This window comes from Saccostrea echinata, unplaced genomic scaffold, assembly GCF_033153115.1.
Source record: "Saccostrea echinata isolate AGI-Se365-2 ecotype Australia unplaced genomic scaffold, CSIRO_AGI_Sech_v1 ptg000029l, whole genome shotgun sequence".
Classification (NCBI taxonomy): Eukaryota; Metazoa; Mollusca; class Bivalvia; order Ostreida; family Ostreidae; genus Saccostrea; species Saccostrea echinata.
In genome coordinates, this window is record NW_026889778.1 from 33,599,082 (window position 1) to 33,616,973 (window position 17,892).

At 31.9% G+C, this 17,892-nt stretch overlaps 1 protein-coding gene across 1 annotated transcript; it reads left to right on the forward strand.

The window, feature by feature from the left end:
- Positions 1–5,645: 5,645 nt before the first annotated feature.
- Positions 5,646–17,393, forward strand: LOC133195851 (probable serine--tRNA ligase, cytoplasmic). The gene is made up of 11 exons (XM_061331811.1): positions 5,646–5,865; positions 6,726–6,796; positions 8,598–8,681; positions 9,456–9,614; positions 10,258–10,398; positions 10,656–10,811; positions 11,160–11,381; positions 11,633–11,762; positions 12,851–13,008; positions 13,704–13,833; positions 15,500–17,393. The coding sequence occupies exons 1-11, from the start codon at positions 5,730–5,732 to the stop codon at positions 15,640–15,642; spliced, it is 1,530 nt and encodes a 509-aa protein (XP_061187795.1). The 5' UTR covers positions 5,646–5,729; the 3' UTR covers positions 15,643–17,393.
- The last annotated feature ends 499 nt before the right edge of the window (positions 17,394–17,892 follow it).

Below are 17,892 nucleotides of genomic sequence, written 5' to 3' on the forward strand. Positions count from 1 at the left end.
CTAAATTATTTACTATAATTTCCATCGTTATTTGTTTGGTTTTAAAGCAGCCCCATTCATTTAAGAATAGTATATGGTATTTTTTCTAATAAAAAAATGTATTAAGCTGCTGTAAAAGTTTGTTATTTCGCTGGAAAATTTAAAAAAAAATAGATAATGAAATTCAATAAATTTGTATTTGTTTTCATTATATTGTTTAAAACTTTAATTGCAATTTTGTTTAAAAACATTTATCGGGATCCCCCTCTCTCCCTCTTAACATCAGGACATTTTATTGATTGATTCTGTAATTTACATTAGATGACATAAAAGTTAACCCCCTCACTCACACACTATAAATGCAAAAGACGTTGATATCCACACAATCAATAAAACCGTGTAGCAGTTTTTAAAGAGAATTTGCTTCCAGACCCTTACCAGTATATGCTTGAAAACGCCAGTCCCCCCCCCCCCCCCAAGAACACACGCAAACTTTCATAGCGTCTGTTGACTTTCTTCATTCTTTTTTTTTTCAATGAACTATTTGACAAATACCTGTATGTCTCCCCTTCCCCTCCCCAGTTGAAATTGCTACTTTCGGGCCTATTCTCATACGGCTTGATTTTGTTTTATATTTTGTCCTTTCAGCAGTAATAACTTGAAAAGACTTCATGGCGACAAAAATAGGTAATGAAATGAAAATTCAATTGTTAAATTTGATTTTTCTTTTTAGTTCTCTTGTTGTCTTACATGTGTATGATAATTCATGGTTTGATATAGAACTAAAATAGGGTATTCATTATGAATCTTAACTCTCTTTTTATAAGAAAGAAAAGAACATTAGACTAAAAAATGCCAAAACAATAGATTTATCTACATGTATTTCTTCTATGCTACCTTGTCCATCCAGCTGATTTTTATTTATTTATATTTTTATTTTTATTTATTTATTTATTTATGCATTTTGGCCCAGATTGGTACAAGTGTGAGTCAATTCAACACGCAGTTCATAGAATTGAATAGAAGAGGCTGCTTCAACGTATAGCAGAAAAATAAAATAAAAACACAGAATAAAGGATAAAATTTGTACGAAACATATAATTGATAAAATATCAGCATTTTTTCAGAGTTTTGATCCCGCTTGTACACAAAGAATTACAGTCATCTTAATTTCAATAAATAAATCATTTAAGTAAACTTTAGTCAACATGTATATAAAGTAATGTATGAGACATAAAAAATTTTCTCCGTTTATCTCCTTCTATCGACAATTGTTAATTCATCCCCGACAAAAACACGTGACAAAAACTGCGTGTAATTACATCACTTTCGGAAATAGTATATAGTCCTTTCTCAAGCTCTCTGGAATTTCGGATACGGCTATCACATAACAATTTAGGGAATTTAGAGTCTTCAAACCACCCCAGAATTGCCAGTTTTCCAAAGCTTTTCTGCAGAACTATGTCCCTCAAATATAATCAAATGATATACCGAATGTTGATAATGATAAAAAGAAAATGAGGATGGAAATTTTCAGTGACCCCCCCCCCCCATACACACACAGAGTATGCAGTATGGTCACCTTTTTATTGTCAAAGTTTTGATAAGGTGACTTGTCATTTTTTAGTTTCTCCCTGCCTCTGCCCAGCTTCCCCCTTCTCCACTTTGTTAATCAATTTTAAGTGTCTGCTTGATGTAGACAAACTTATACTGATCTAGAATATTTGATCTCTGACACCTCGTACAGTTAAACTTTGTTAACTCAAACCCTTGGATATATCGAAGTTTTAATTGGTCCAATCAAGTTTGAGATAACGAGCGTTGACTGTATGCATTATGGGGAATACGTCTTGTACTGGTAAAGGTTACTTCTAGAATGAAACAATAATGTATCCTGATATTGTGTGTGTGTGTGTGTGTGTGTGTGTGTGTGTGTGTGTGTGTGAGAGAGAGAGAGAGAGAGAGAGAGAGAGAGAAGTCCCTTTTTGAACCTTTTTTTTTATTTGTTAGCAATTTAATAAAAATATACGTTTTTTTTTTTACTAATTTTATTTTTTTAAAATCCTTCCATAAAATGATAGGTGTGAACAGCAACTTGATACTTTTCATTAGAAATATTACTATATATCTTATTTTCTAATGAATGAGGTTAAAATCAAACAAGAAACAATGAAAATGTTACCCAACGGTTAAATCATCGGGATCGAGATACTTCGATACGTATACGGATACGGATACGTATACGGATACGTCAGATAGAACAATCTCTATTAGAGATTGTTCTATCTGACGTATCCGTTTACGTATCCGTATCCGTATACGTATCGAAGTATGAGAGGCATCTCGATCCCGATGATTTAACCGTTGAGTAACATTTCCATCGTTTCTTGTTTGATTTTTTAACCTCATTCATTGGAAAATAAGATATATAGTAATATTTCTAATGAAACGTATCAAGTTGCTGTTCACACCTATCATTTTATGGAAGGATTTAAAAAAAATAAAATTAGTAAAAAAAAATACGTATATTTTTATTAAATTGTTTAAAAATAAAAAAAAAGGTTCAAAAAGGGATTTCTCTCTCTCTCTCTCTCTCTCTCTCTCTCTCTCTCTCTCTCTCTCACACACACACACACACACACACACACACACACAATATCAGGATATATTATTGTTTCATTCTAGAAGTAACCTTTACCAGTACAAGACATCATCCCCATAATGCATACAGTCAGCGCTCGTTATCTTATGCAACTTGATTGGACCAATTAAAACTTCGATATATCCAAGGGTTTGAGTTAACAAAGTTTAACTGTACGGGGTGTCAGAGATCAAACATTCTAGATGAGTATAAGTTTGTCTACATCAAGCAGACACTTAAAATTGATTAACAAAGTGGAGAAGGGGGAAGCTGGGCCGAGGCAGGGAGAAACTAAAATATGACAAGTCACCTTATCAAAAATTTGACAATAAAAAGGTGACTATACTGCATACTCTATGTGCTATGTGTGTGTGTGGGGGGGGGGGGGGGGTCACTGAAAATTTCCATCCTCATTTTCTTTTTTATCAGTATAAATATTCTGTATATCATTTGATTATATTTGATGGACATAGTTCTCCAGAAAAGCTTTGGAAAACTGGCAATTCTGGGGTGGTTTGAAGACTCTAAATTACCTAAATTGTTAGGTGATAGCCTTATCCGAAATTCCAGAGAGCTTGAGAAAGGACTACGATTTCCGAAAGTGATGCAGTTACACGCAGTTTTTGTCGGGGATGAATTAACAATTGTCGATAAAAGGAGATAAACGGAGAAATTTTTTTATGTCTTATACATTACTTTATATACATGTTGACCGAAGTTTACTTAATTGATTTATTGAAATTAGGATGACTGTAATTCTTTGTGTACAAGCGGGATCAAAACTCTGAAAAAATGTTGATATTTTATCAATTTCATGTTTTGTATAAATTTTATCCTTTATTCTGTGTGGGTTTTTTTTATTTCTCTGCTACGTTGAAGCAGCCTCTTCTATTCAATTCTATGAACTGCGTGTTGAATTGACTCACACTTGTCCCAGTCTGGGCCAAAATGCATAAATAAATAAATATATAAAAATATAAATGAATAAAAATCAGCAGGATGGACAAGGTAGCATAGAAGAAATAGATAAATCTATTGTTTTGGCATTATTTAGTCTAATGTTCTTTTCTTTCTTATAAAAAGAGAGTTAAGATAATGAATACCCTATATTAGTTCTATATCAAACCATGAATTATAATACACATGTACGACAACAAGAGAACTAAAAAGAAAAATCAAATTTAACAATTGAATTTTCATTTCATTACCTATTTTTGTCGCCATGAAGTCTTTTCAAGTTATTATTGCTGAAAGGACAAAATATAAAACAAAATCAAGAATAGACCCGAAAGTAGCAATTTCAACTGGGGAGGGGAAGGGGAGACATACAGGTATTTGTCAAATAGTTCATTGAAAAAAAAAGAATGAAGAAAGTCAACAGACGATATGAAAGTTTGTGTGTGCATGTTCGGGGGGGGGGGGGGGGGGGGGGAGGAGGCTGGTATTTTTAACCATATGCTGGTAAGGGTCTGGAAGCAGATTCTCTTTAGAAAATTGCTAAACGGTTTTATTGATTGTGTGGATATCAACGTCTTTTGCATTCAGTGTGTGAGTGAGGGGGTTAACTTTTATGTCATCTAATGTAAATTACAGAATCAATCAATGAAATGTCCTGATGTTAAGAGGGAGAGAGGGGGATCCCGATAAATGTTTTTAAACAAAATTACAATTAAAGTTTTAAACAATATAATGAAAACAAATACAAATTTATTGAATTTCATTATCCATTTTTTTAAAAATTTTCCAGCGAAATAACAAACTTTTACAGCAGCTTAATACATTTTTTTTTATTAGAAAAAATACCATATGCTATTCTTAAATGAATGGGGCTGCTTTAAAACCAAACAAATTACGATGGAAATTATAGTAAATAGTTTAGACATCGGGATCGAGATGCCTCTCTGAGCTCGATACGTATACGGATACGGATACTTATACGGATACGTCAGATAGAACAATCTCTATTACCAGGGGGTTGAATAGAAATAAAATGATTAAAATCCCTATGCTATTCAAAGAAAACTTTACAAAAATTACCAAACTTATTTTAGCTGATATTTCCTCAAACTTTGTTTAAGAGGAGGAGTACAGGAACAAATCAGGAACCAAAATGTACAAGTATAGGTTTCTGATCAAATATATGCATTATAAGAGTCGCACACAGGTCCTTCTATCATTAGGGCTCTTCAACGAGGCCTACAGGGAATGAGAAAATACTAGTGAATTTCAAACTACGTTGCGTGTGTCAAAGATCTAGATATTTTGAAATAAAGGTTCGTTTTGAATACAACACACGGTACAAGCATAGGGATTCAACATCACATCACTTTACTGTCTGCTATCTGCAAATATATAGATTTCATTGACTAATAATAAACATCTTACATGTGATTAAAAATTTGATTTAAGTTTTAGTCTGCTTCATGATCTTGGGACCAGAATTGGAAATAAAAATTTCCAAGAATAGCGGAAATCTTTATTTTGTCAAATTTACAATGAAGTATAATTTAATTTACAACTTTAATTAAGTCTCAGGCCCGCATATCTTTTTTTCTATATGCCCCAGCTTCCAAAAATAATCTGACAAGCAAAAAAAAAAACAACAAAAAACAAAAAAAAAAAAACAAAACAAAAAAAACAAAAACAAACAAACAAAAAACAAAACAAAACAAAACAAAAACCAAACAAACAACAACAACAAAAAACACAAAAAAACCTAAACTGACCAAAAGTGTGTGTGTGTGTGGGGGGGGGGGGGGGCTTCCCAAGAAGAAAAAAACCTGACAAGAAAAAAAAGAAAAAGAAAAGCTAATCATGGAATTTTTCAGTAGTCGACCTTACAACATCAAAAAGTGGGGGACCAGCATCTAAAGGAAAATTTACTATAATAAAATACTAACTATACTCAGAAAAAAGTCCCCCCCCCCTCGCTTTCTATGGGCCTGATTGCGTAAGAAATGTGATAATTCAACATTGCGAACACGGAACTACTTTAATGTTATGATCTCATTCGTGCGCATGCTTATTTCATACTTCCTCTCCACGTTGAGAAGTAGACTAGACACCGGCGATTAGTTGTTGTACCATTTGGAATATTTAAATCGTAAAAATGGTTTTAGATATTGAACTCTTTAGGGCAGATAAAGGAGGAAATCCTGACAAAATCAAAGAAAACCAAGCCAAGCGTTTTAAAGATGTTACTTTGGTGGATAAAGTAGTTGAAAATGACACCCAGTGGAGAAAAAGTAAGCTTAACCTGCCAGGGAAATTATGCCTCTAAATATTTGTTGAAATTAAAATTTGTCGGCCGTTTTGCCTAGATGTAGTAAGGTACAGGATGTGAAAATATATACAGAAACTTAGGTATTTATTGATGATGCAAATTTGTTGATGGATGATGCAACTTGCAAGAAATAATATGACTCGAAATTCCTCTGTTTTTGGCTTATTAAAGGCCCAATCACTGAATTCCTTGGGTTTTTTTTTACATATCATCTGAAGTTGTTAGAATAATCTTACTGTGTTTTGGGACACAGTGTCATGCTAAACTAGATTTGTAAGACTATATATATATATTAAGTTTTAGCAATGGAATGTTCAACAGTGTATGTACTTAAATAACATGAAGAATCTTTATAAATATATTTTGAATTAAACATCTGTCACAAATTCGGATGAGAATGCTTAATTTGCATTAACATATTATAGTTTTCATGACATTATTATGACTTCTGTTCTGTATTTACCAGTTTAATCGGACTCAGAAATTGGAGTTACTGTAAGTAAGAAAGGATCGCAAATTGGAGTCCACATATGGGCACACAAATAAAAAAAAAATTACTGTTCTTATGGCAGAATTAAATTGGGTCTATAAAAACTGCTCAAGCAAAGTGTGTCTGATCATGTAAAATAGAACTCCCTATAAGTATTAACTATCACTTGTTTGATGAATAAACATAGTTGTACATTGTTTACTTCTTTGCAATATCTTCTGCAGAAGAAACTCGCTAGAAAAACTTAACAACCCTAAAAGTCTAGACTCAAACTTTTGTAAATTGTGTATCCTAATTTGATCATTTCTGAACCAACGTCCTTTGATTTTCAGAAAGGTTTAGAGCTGACTTGCTGAATAAACAGAAGAATCTCTGTAGCAAAGTTATAGGCGAGAAAATGAAGGTGGGTAAGGCTTTAGAAGTACTGATAATTGAGGATTTCTTTATAAAATCTTTAAATAAAGAAAACCCCAGCCATTAGCGTTAAATGAACTATTTTAAGGTATGTCACTCGTGAAATTTCTTATATCAAGGATTTTTTGAGAAGTATATTTTGGATAAGTACTCATATAGTATGACTCAATATCGCAGAGAAAATGGGGTGTCAGTGTGCATCTAACTGAGCTACGGTACAATGAAGTTGACTTTTTTGCACTTAAATTGTAACTCTTTGGTTAATCACTTTAACCGTTATCATATTTTATCAGATGTAACCATGGCAATAAACATAATCTTAATTTACGTAAAATAGTTTGAATAATATTTATCATTGAACAATTCATGCAAATTAATGGGCATGAATTATTGTGTGACCTTTTTGCACTAAAAAAGTCTCATATTTGGGGTAATAAAAATCTAAATAGGCAATAGAATATTTTCTTGTATCAAACTTTTTACGACTTAAGTGCTGGTCGGTCAAAAGTATCGAGTAGTTTAAAATAATGAAAGAAAAAGTTGGGGTCAGTGATGTAAATTTTGAAATATTGGTCAAAATATGCGATTTTCTGGCAAAAAACTGTTTAAATTTTTTCTTGACTTCTTTAATATATCTTCATTTCTTGGCAAAATTTGTTGAGCAAAGGTGTAAATTTTGTTATAAAAATATAAATTTAGACCTATATTTAATATTCCAGGCATATCATAACGGAATATATTCTCTGAGTAAAAGTATGTAAGGCTAAAGTTCCAAGATATTAAATATAATAAATGTGTAGATTTGCAGAAATTTCTGTTAAATATCCTTCCACCACAAGAAATAGTCCCTTATAAATCTTGTTTTTTAATGAATTTTTGAGCAGTTTTTTAATTGAATGTTGAACATTTTACATTGCTTAATTTAAATATGTTATAAAGATTGAATTGTAATAAATAGTTTTTAAGTTAGAGGTTCTGACTGAACTTTTCTAAAAAGCTGACGAGTGACATACCTTAATACAAATCTTTTTCTTTCTTTTATGTTTATCAATGCATTGCAGAAAAACACTTTTGTTGACAATTTGAATGTTGATATAATTTTTATTATAAAATAACATAAATAATAAGAATGATAGCAACATTATGCAAGGGTGGTGGTGGTGGTGGTGGTGGTTGGGGGGGTTAGGGGGTGGTAGTGTTATAAAAAAAATGGCAGAGACATTTACCTTGCTTACTGAATCATTCTTTTGCCCTGTAAACCAGTTGCAACGCATTTTCACTGAGCGTAAATGCATGTTTTATTCTTAATGCCTCTTCATTTTTAATTAAATTCCCCCAGGCTACAATTTAATGTGCCTGCAAAATAAGAACTTCATTAACTCCATGTAATATTAATCTATTTTGAGATTTGTGTTCTTTACAAATTTTTGCATTATGTCATTTTCAATTAAAGACCATTGAAATAAGGAAAATTTATACAAGTAGTGGCAATGTCTCCACAATTGGGAATGTCAACGTGAGAAGATCTATACTAGGAATCAATGTTGTTGTATCTAAATCAACTTTAACAAAAAAGTTACGAGAAAACTTCATTGTCAAAAGATTAAAAAACATCAAAAACCAATATTTTAATTTTTGACATTACTCATTTTTCTCAACTCATGCTGGTATTATAATATAATCTGGAATTGACAACCTTGAAGACTTGTCTCACAAGTTTACAGTTTATGAATTCATATGATGAAGATTCAACCTTGTGATATATCATTACTTATAATATGTTTTTAAAGGCAAAACAGCCACAGGGTGATGACAAAACAGTGCCTGATAATATCAAAGAAAACTTAGAAGAGTTCACCAAAGAGCAAATTCAGGTTAGTGTCATTAGTTAATATTTTATTCCGGAAAATGGAAAGAAATATAGGTCCATAACTACACCCTCTTCATACCTTTTCAAGGTTTATCATTATTCTACACTCATTAAGTATAATATACAAATTGCAGAAAAGAATAAAAAAGGGAAAACTATCTATGCAAGATTATTTTAAGAGTTGTGGAAATTTTAAAAATTATTATCAGACATTTATCTGACAGAGGGGTGGAAAAGTTTTTTCACTGCAATATGTTACCTTATTTTGTACAGAAGGAAGAATAACAGCACTTTAATGCTCTTTATTGTTTTTGACAGTTTTCCATCTCAAACTTTTCTTTCCTTACACTTAGACAACCTTTAACAAATTAAATCAGCCATGTGGCCATCTCTGTTGTATAGGTGACCTCCCGATCCCAATCTTTTAAAATTTACATAATGCCTGATTTTTTTTTTTTCAAATGGTCATGTGGACTGACATTTTCTGTTCAGACATTTTTTTAACTGGCCTTGTAGACAACTCCGTTTTTAAAACTCATCATATGAATGATGGAATGGATCTATTATATTTTAAATTACAGATAAAAAAATGTATAATAAAAATTATACAGATGTTTAAATTAAAAATGATTAGTTCAGATATACTGGAATTGATTAAAGACTGAAAACTAAATTTTCCTAATAACAGTATAGCTGACGTTGAAATTAAATACCTTACATATACAATACAATGTGATTTAAAATTGTTTTTAAAGGAATCATTTCATTTTCATCACAGGATCTGACTGTAGTACAAATAAAAGAACTCAAAAATCTGATTGATGAACAGATGAAAGTAAATGATGCCGAATTAATCAAGCATGAACAGGAGAGAAATGAAGCACTTAAAGAAGTAGGCAACCTTGTTCACGAGAGCTGCATCATCAGCAATGATGAGGTAGGATGACTTATATATAGGTACAGTGTATGGATATTGCTCAGAAAGAGGCAGTTAAAATTTTCCAGAATTGTTATTATTATACCTTAAAAGATTTCTTAAATTGTTATTAGCTGAAAATAGTATTAGTTTTTTACTGAGCAGCAGACCAGTTTTCTTTAACACTACTAGTTGTAACTTGAATTTTAAACTGAATGTTTGGCAATGACTGACTTATGTAGATTTGTCCTAAAGATTCAAAATTCAAAGCTGGAGAGTTCAGCAGCAGCTTTTTCTGAAATAATAAAAAAAAACTTGGTACATTTTTCAGTTTTGCATTGTGCTTTCATTTTATAAAGTTATTATGGTTATTTGGTAATGATGATGAAAGAATTGTTGTTTGATTATTTTGTAACAGTTACAATTATTACACCAATTATTACGGCATACGTGTATGTCAGAAAAGCAAAATATGTAAATTTTAGACTTGTTAACTCTAAAAATTGATGATGATGGGTTTTTTTTTCTAATTAATTCAAGTACATGTATATGTATATGAATACCTGTCATTTGTCCAAAGCAAATTTTTCTTTTCTTGTTTTGACACAATAGAGTTTAGAGATGATGTACTGTAGAAAATTGATCTGAATTCTTGCTTTGTCAGGAAGAGAATGGAGTAGAAAGAACATTTGGAGACTGCGAGTCCAGAAAGAAATATTCACACGTAGACTTAGTGGTCATGGTAGATGGGGTAGACACTGACCGGGGCTCAGTGACCTCTGGTGGAAGAGGATACTACCTAAAGGTGATCAAAGAGGCACTTTAATTGTCCCAGGCTTTCGCGGAAGCATGGGGACATTAAATCTCGTCTATCCGTCAATCTGTCACAAAATCTTTAACTTTGGTCATAACTATTGAATGAGAGAAGATAAGGCTTTCATATTTCATATGTGCATTACCTGTGAAAAGACCTTTCCAAATATACAATAAATTTTGACACCGTGACCTTTAAGTTTGATCTACTTTTGAAAATTTTAATTTATGTTTTTGTTTTTGTTTCAGGGACCATTGGTGTTTTTAGAACAGGCTCTCATTAACCTAGCCATGCAGACATTGCATGTGAAGGGTTACATCCCTTTGTACACACCATTCTTCATGAGGAAGGAAGTGATGCAGGAAGTGGCCCAGCTTTCACAGTTTGATGATGAGCTCTATAAGGTAGGTAGCTGGCTGGTATTTTAAATTGTGTATTTTAATGACAGCAAAGCAAGCTATTAATAACAAATACATGCATAATTTTTTGCATAAAATTATTAAATCAATTTCAAAGTACAAACAAGAAAAAAGAAGTATTGAAGGATGTGGACTTCTTTACTTTAGATCCTCACATTGTGATCAGTGATGTTTATCACTAGGTTAAAACTGCATTCACATTGGTTTTTTTTTCAGTTTTAAGCTAAACTGAGCCAAATTAAAAAAGTAAAAAGAAATGATAATAAGAAAAACAAACTGCAATCTCCTATTCACAACACTGGTAAATAAAGATACAAATTTGAACACTTTCAGGTAATAGGGAAGGGCAGTGAGAAGTCAGATGATAGTACTTTAGATGAGAAGTACCTGATTGCCACCTCAGAGCAGCCAATCGCTGCCTACCATAGAGACGAGTGGATCCCTACAGAGAGTCTCCCCATCAAGTACCTCGGCTACTCAACCTGCTTCAGACAGGAAGTTGGATCACATGGGAGGGATACCAGGGGAATTTTCAGGGTCCACCAGTTTGAAAAGGTGTAATTGAAATTTCCTATTAATGTTTTAGTTTGTAGTTTCTCTTTTTAAGTGTTGAATTCTCTAATATTAAATTTGGTTAATGTTTCAAAAGCTGAAATACTGTATATTTTGAAATAAATGCATGCATAGATTTTCCATAAATTGACAAAACTTTTAATTTCATAGGTACTTATCTATAAAAATCCTCTATTAAACTGAAAATAAAACCCTGACATTTTTATTAAATTTATTGAATTTTCCTTAATTAGGTAGAACAGTTTGTGCTGACATCACCCTTTGAAAACAAGTCCTGGGAAATGTTTGAAGAGATGATCCTGAATGCAGAGGAGTTCAATCAGTTACTTGGCATTCCATATAGAATAGTCAATATTGTGTCAGGTATGGCATTCCATACAGAATAGTCAATATTGTGTCAGGTATGGCACGCCATAAAGAATAGTCAATATTGTGTCAGGTATGACATTCCATACAGAATAGTCAATATTGTGTCAGGTATGACGTTCCATATAGAATAGTCAATATTGTGTCAGGTATGGCACTCCATATAGAATAGTCAATATTGTGTCAGGTATGGCATTCCATACAGAATAGTCAATATTGTGTCAGGTGTGGCATTCCATACAGAATAGTCAGTATTGTGTCAGGTATGGCATTGGCATTCCATATAGAATAGTCAATATTGTGTCAGGTGTGGCATTCCATACACAATAGTCAGTATTGTGTCAGGTATGGCATTGGCATTCCATATAGAATAGTCAATATTGTGTCAGGTGTGGCATTCCATACAGAACAGTCAATATTTTGTCAGGTATGGCAACCCATACAGAATAATCAATATTGTGCCCAATGTGGCATTACAGAATAGTCAGTATTGTGTCAAGTATGGCATTCCATACAGAATAGTCAGTATTGTGCTCAGTATGGAATTCCATATAGAATAGTCAGTATTCTGTTCAGAATAGTCAATATTGTGTTAGTTATATAATCTTTGTCAACTGAGTAGAGAAGTCCGAAGAAAGTAATTGTTTTATCAAAATTTAATCTCCAAGTACCAAGTTACACAGTTTTGATAACCTGCAATGTTATCAAAATGACATTCTGTGAACTGAATTTCAAGTGAAACATTCAATATTTGGATTAAATCCGAAGTCAAAATTTAGCTCAACCAAGATGGAAGTCTTAGTTTTGTTTTGCATCTGTTTGTCAGAGAGCTTTTCATATCTTCAACATCTCTTAAACCATTGAACCAGTTTCACCAAAATTTGCCATAAAACAGATTCAAACATTCTTTTGTTGTTGAAAATTTGAAAAGTTTGATGTTACACAATAGAGTTCTTATTAACTATGTATTTAAGATGAAAAAAAATAGGTGAATCAGCAGAGGATTATGAACCATGGGCCTCCTGTTTGAATGCTGTAATTTTAATTGATAAGTAATAGTTTTCTTATTGATTATAAATTTTCAGGAGCATTAAATAATGCTGCAGCCAAGAAGCTGGATCTGGAGGCTTGGTTTCCGGCATCTGGAGCATTCCGTGAACTTGTCTCGTGTTCAAATTGTCTGGATTACCAGGCTCGTAGACTTAAAGTACGATATGGACAGACCAAAAAGATGAATCAGGAGGTAAAACATTAAAATTGTCCATTAGTTTCAATGGATTTGGATTAAATACTGTATACAGGGTTATTTTCGCCCCATTTTATTTTTGCCCTTTCACACTTGCAAACAATTTTGCCCCATTTTAAATTCGCCCACTCATAGTTTTGTTTAAGAAATTATACTGTATTCTTTGAATTCGCCCCGTTTTAAATTCGCCCAAATGAGGGTAGGGCAAAGGGGCGAAAATAAAACGGGGGCGAAAATTTCCCTGTATTCAGTAGTATCTTTAAATGTCCTATGCTTGCAATATCAGTCCTAGTGATTTTTCCCTATGGTATGTCTTATTTCAATGAGATTGAAAAATTTAAAAGTTGTTCCATTAGTATCATCTCGGAATTCCATGATTTTTTATAGATCAGAATGTATCTGTTTGGATTTTATTAAAATTCAGGGAATAAGAAAAAGTGATGCTTCAGAATTTTAGAATTGGCCTTAACAATTGAGAATTTATATTTACTAATTTGAATGTACACTGAGAGAATCAGCCATGCTCTCTGACATAATGACAACCAAATAAGGACAGAAAGAAATAGTTCAGAGATCACATGAGATACCATGGAGTTAGGACATTAAAAAACCCTCAGATTTTACTGGTATGGGAATTATTGACAAAGCATTGGCAAATATCAAAATACATTTGGCAGTTTTTCCTCGTTTAGGCTGATTATGTCCACATGCTGAATGCCACTATGTGTGCCACCACCAGAACAATATGTGCCATTCTAGAAAATTACCAAGAAGAGGATGGGGTGGTGATACCAGATGCCCTCAGGCAATTCATGCCTCCAGGTAGGATTATTGAGTAAATTATTGAGTTTTTTTTTATTAGAAGACAGGTTCTTTGATATATGAAGGAAGAATGTTGAAACTGTCATGCATAATCAACAGATTTCTATTCAGTATTGAATGATAATATTGTGAAGCTTTTAATCCTAGGGATGTTCATACATATGAATAATGTTCTAATCCACATTATTAAACCTTTGGGATTTATGCCATGTGAAGTAAATGCTGATGTTTTAGTTCTTTTCCCTTTGAACATTTTTAAGTTATTTTTTATGCCCCAATAATTGAAGATTCAGGGCATATATTTTAGGTCTGTCTGCTTGTCTGTTTATCTGTTTGTCTATTTGTCAGCAAAAACTTTGAACTCTTGAGCTTGACCTTGGAGTTAAACCTACCTTTGCAAAATTTTACCAAACTTTAACCTTGGCCATAACTTTTGAACAGTTTGTGCTAGGGCTTTTATATTTCCCATGTTTATTCCATAATCCAGACCTTTCTTTGGGTCCCAACATTGTTAGCTCTACTGGTCAGAGACCAGAAGAGCTTATGCGATAGTAAGGTGTCCGTCTGTGTGTCTGTCTGTCCGTCCGTCTGTAAACAATTTTTCAAAACGCTACTCCTCCTACGGTTTTGGTCTGATTCCAACATAACTTTGCACATAAGTAGACTACACTAAGATACATAATTCTGTATATCGGTTTTTGATTTCAATGAACGATGTTGCCATGGTTACTAAAAATAGAAATTCTGTTAAAAACCTTCAAAACGCTACTCCTCCTACAGTTTTGATCTGATTTTAATATAACTTGGCACACAAGTAGACTATACTAAGATACATAATTCTGTGTATCGGTTTTTGATTTAAATGAATGGTGTTGCCATGGTTACTATAAATAGGTATTTCTGTGAAAAACTTTCAAAACGCTACTCCTCCTACAGTTTTGATCCAATATCAGTATAACTTTGCAAACAAGTAGACTACACTAAGATACATAATTCTTTATATGGATTTTAGATTTTGATTTTTGTTGCCATAGTTACTAATAATAGAAATTTCCTTGAAATACCTTCAAAATACTACTCCTCCTACAGTTTTGGTCTGATTTTAGTATAACTTAGCACATAAATAGACTACACTAAGATACATAATTCTTTATACCAGTTTTTGATTTTGATGAACAGTTTTGCCATGGTTACTTAAAATAGAAATTTTCTTGAAATACTTTCAAAATGCTACTCCTCCTACAGTTTTAGTCTGATTGCAAGAAATCTTGCCACAAAAAGAGACTAAACCAAGGATCATTATTCTATGTATTGCTTTTTCAAAGTTTGAAGTCCAAGTGCTACTTTTATCTTCCTTTATAAGTACAACCAGTAGAGCTACAGTCTCGTCAGAGACTTCTGGTTTAACTTTTGAGCTTGGAGTTTGACTTACATTTCAAAAAAGTTAACCTTGGACTTGAGCTGCCATACAAGGACATCAGTGTTTCACAAACACATCTTGTTAAATTTATTTTCATTGTATTTTCACATACACACTTTACTGACATGATTAAAAACAACTGTGGAATATATATATATATATATATATATATATATATATATATATATATATATATATATATATATATATATATGTTTGTGTTATAATTATGATTTACAATTGCAGGATATGAAGTAAAAATTCCATTTGTGAAACCAGCACCCATTGACCAAGAAGAAAGCAAAAAAACAAAGAAACACAAAGACGCCCAGAAAAAGAAAGAGAAAAATGTGGCCGAGGGGGTGGAAAAGATGGATCTTAACAAATGAGTGTGTTAATTAATTAGAACTAATTTATTTCCCTTGACTATGTCTGTGATGGATTGTGCTGACAAATATGTGTCTACATCTGTTGAACTCATATCAGTATATAAATAAGAACTCTACAGATTATTTATATTCTGTAATGTGGTACATATATTGACTGTGGGCATTTCCCCCCAAAAAGCAGGATTTTATTTACATTGTTAGTAATATTTTTTGGCAGAATTGTGATTGAAGAAATATTCAAGTTACAAAAAAAAATGTATTGTTCAAGAGAAGTGCTATATGAATACTGTCCATTATTTAATTAATACTAAGGAAAAAGTTTCAGACACATTCACTGAAAGATACTAAAAATTATTGTAAGAGCTGTGTGCCATTTACAATGTAAATGTATGTAGTACAGAGAAGTACCAATACATTTGTAAAAGTTATTGAATTTTCTCTTGGATGTTTCTATAGATGACAAGACTTTATAGTCTTGCTTTATACTACTTAATATGACAAAAAAGAAAGTAATGAAATTGTAATGCTATTTTAAATGTGCTTGTAAAATGATGTATTGGTCAATTTTATGAAAGATAAAATAAATCTAGAGAGTCTTATATGCTTTTTTTTTAGCTCTTTTACAGTCTTAAAATGTTAAGATGCTGGTCATATGTAAAAATATTTCTTATAGACGATTGTGTGTTCCAAATTGATAAAATGAGCAATAAACCTGCTCTCCATTTTGTTGAAAGTTTTCATCTAATTAATAAAACACTTGTTTTTATACTCACAAGGTTAGTTTGAAATGGATTAGAGGAAATGATCACAGCTGATAGCGAAGAAAATTATACAAACAGCTTTTTGTTAATAAACTGGATGTTGTGCTTTTTAAAAATACCTTATACAGGATATTTTAGCATCAAATGATATATCTGGTTCCTATGAAATAGGAAAGGGAAATGTTTTTCAGATATTGTGTTCTGATTTGCTGAAATACCTATGAAATATGCCTGGATGAGTCATTTGGTACAAAATGTAATATTTTTTAAACACATTTTTATATTAATTTGCTATCTCTGGGTCATCATTCCATGATTTTTAAACGTTATAGTGCATTTTAACTAAACAAAATGAGCAAACATTTGTAAATTACTGCCCTGCTTCATTATTCTTTTTATATCACAGTGGCACTAGTATAGGATACATGTACCTGTCTTTTACAGAGATGAATCTAATTTTTGGGGGTTTGATCCTGGCATGGAGACTTTTTTTTTTTTTTTTGGAAAATGATCAAGTCGTTTGTCAGATTAATTTTATTTATAATGATTATTGCACTGAGAGAGCGAAGGCCATACTTTCTTCAACAACTGATATTTCATGCATTTGCATTTAACTGTACTCTATATTTATAATTAACTAAGTGAATTGATGCTATGGTATCATAAGCAAACTTTAAATATTACATTTTTTGACGAGGTTTTTGACTGGAATGTAACATTTTTTTACGTGTGTAACTTTCTTGTAGTCTGCAGATTAGAGCCAAATAGTCCATCTCCTTTGACAGAATCCTTTTCCATGCAAAATAAAAAAAAAAAAAAACTAGAAATATGTCCATAGAACATGAATTCCCCGCCGAGGGTATATTAGTAATGCAACTTGAAAATTTGTTTTAGTGTATGAAATTTGATGAGAATATCTTGAATAGTTTCTTTAAAATTGACATTGAAATCTAAAAAGTTGGATATAGATGATAAATTTTCGCCAAATTATGTTTATATCTTAAATGGTTTCTTTAAAATTAAGCAAAATGCAAATCTAAGAAAAGTGAGGACAAGGTCACAGGAAAGTTCAAGGTCAAATGTTTTTGATGCAGTTGAATACTTCTCACAAATACGTATCAGCATATTTAAGTTTGATAAAAATATTTTGAATGGTTTATTTAAAACTGAGCTCAACACTAATTTAAAATAAATGAAGTTAAGGTCAAAGGAAAGGTCAAGGTCAAAAAATGTTGATGCAGTTGAAAAGGTTACATCAGTATGTATAAGCATATGAAGTTTGATAAAAATATTATGAATGTTTTCTTTAAAACAGAGTTAAACACAAATTGAGAAAAGTGATGTCAAGGGTCAAAGGAAAGGTCAAGGTCAAAAAATATTGATGCAGTTGAATAGCTTACATCAGTATGGATTAGCATATGAAGTTTGATAACAATGTATTGAATGGTATCTTTAAAACTGAGCTAAACACTGATTTTAGAAAAGTTAT

What these genes read in the sequence shown, in the direction of transcription:
- LOC133195851 (XM_061331811.1), top strand. Translation starts at nt 5,730, where the DNA reads ATGGTTTTAGATATTGAACTCTTTAGGGCAGATAAAGGAGGAAATCCT. An exon ending in GGGTCCACCAGTTTGAAAAG is followed by an intron (nt 11,382 to 11,632) that starts GTGTAATTGAAA and finishes TTCCTTAATTAG; the next exon opens with GTAGAACAGTTTGTGCTGAC. An exon ending in CCAAAAAGATGAATCAGGAG is followed by an intron (nt 13,009 to 13,703) that starts GTAAAACATTAA and finishes TTCCTCGTTTAG; the next exon opens with GCTGATTATGTCCACATGCT.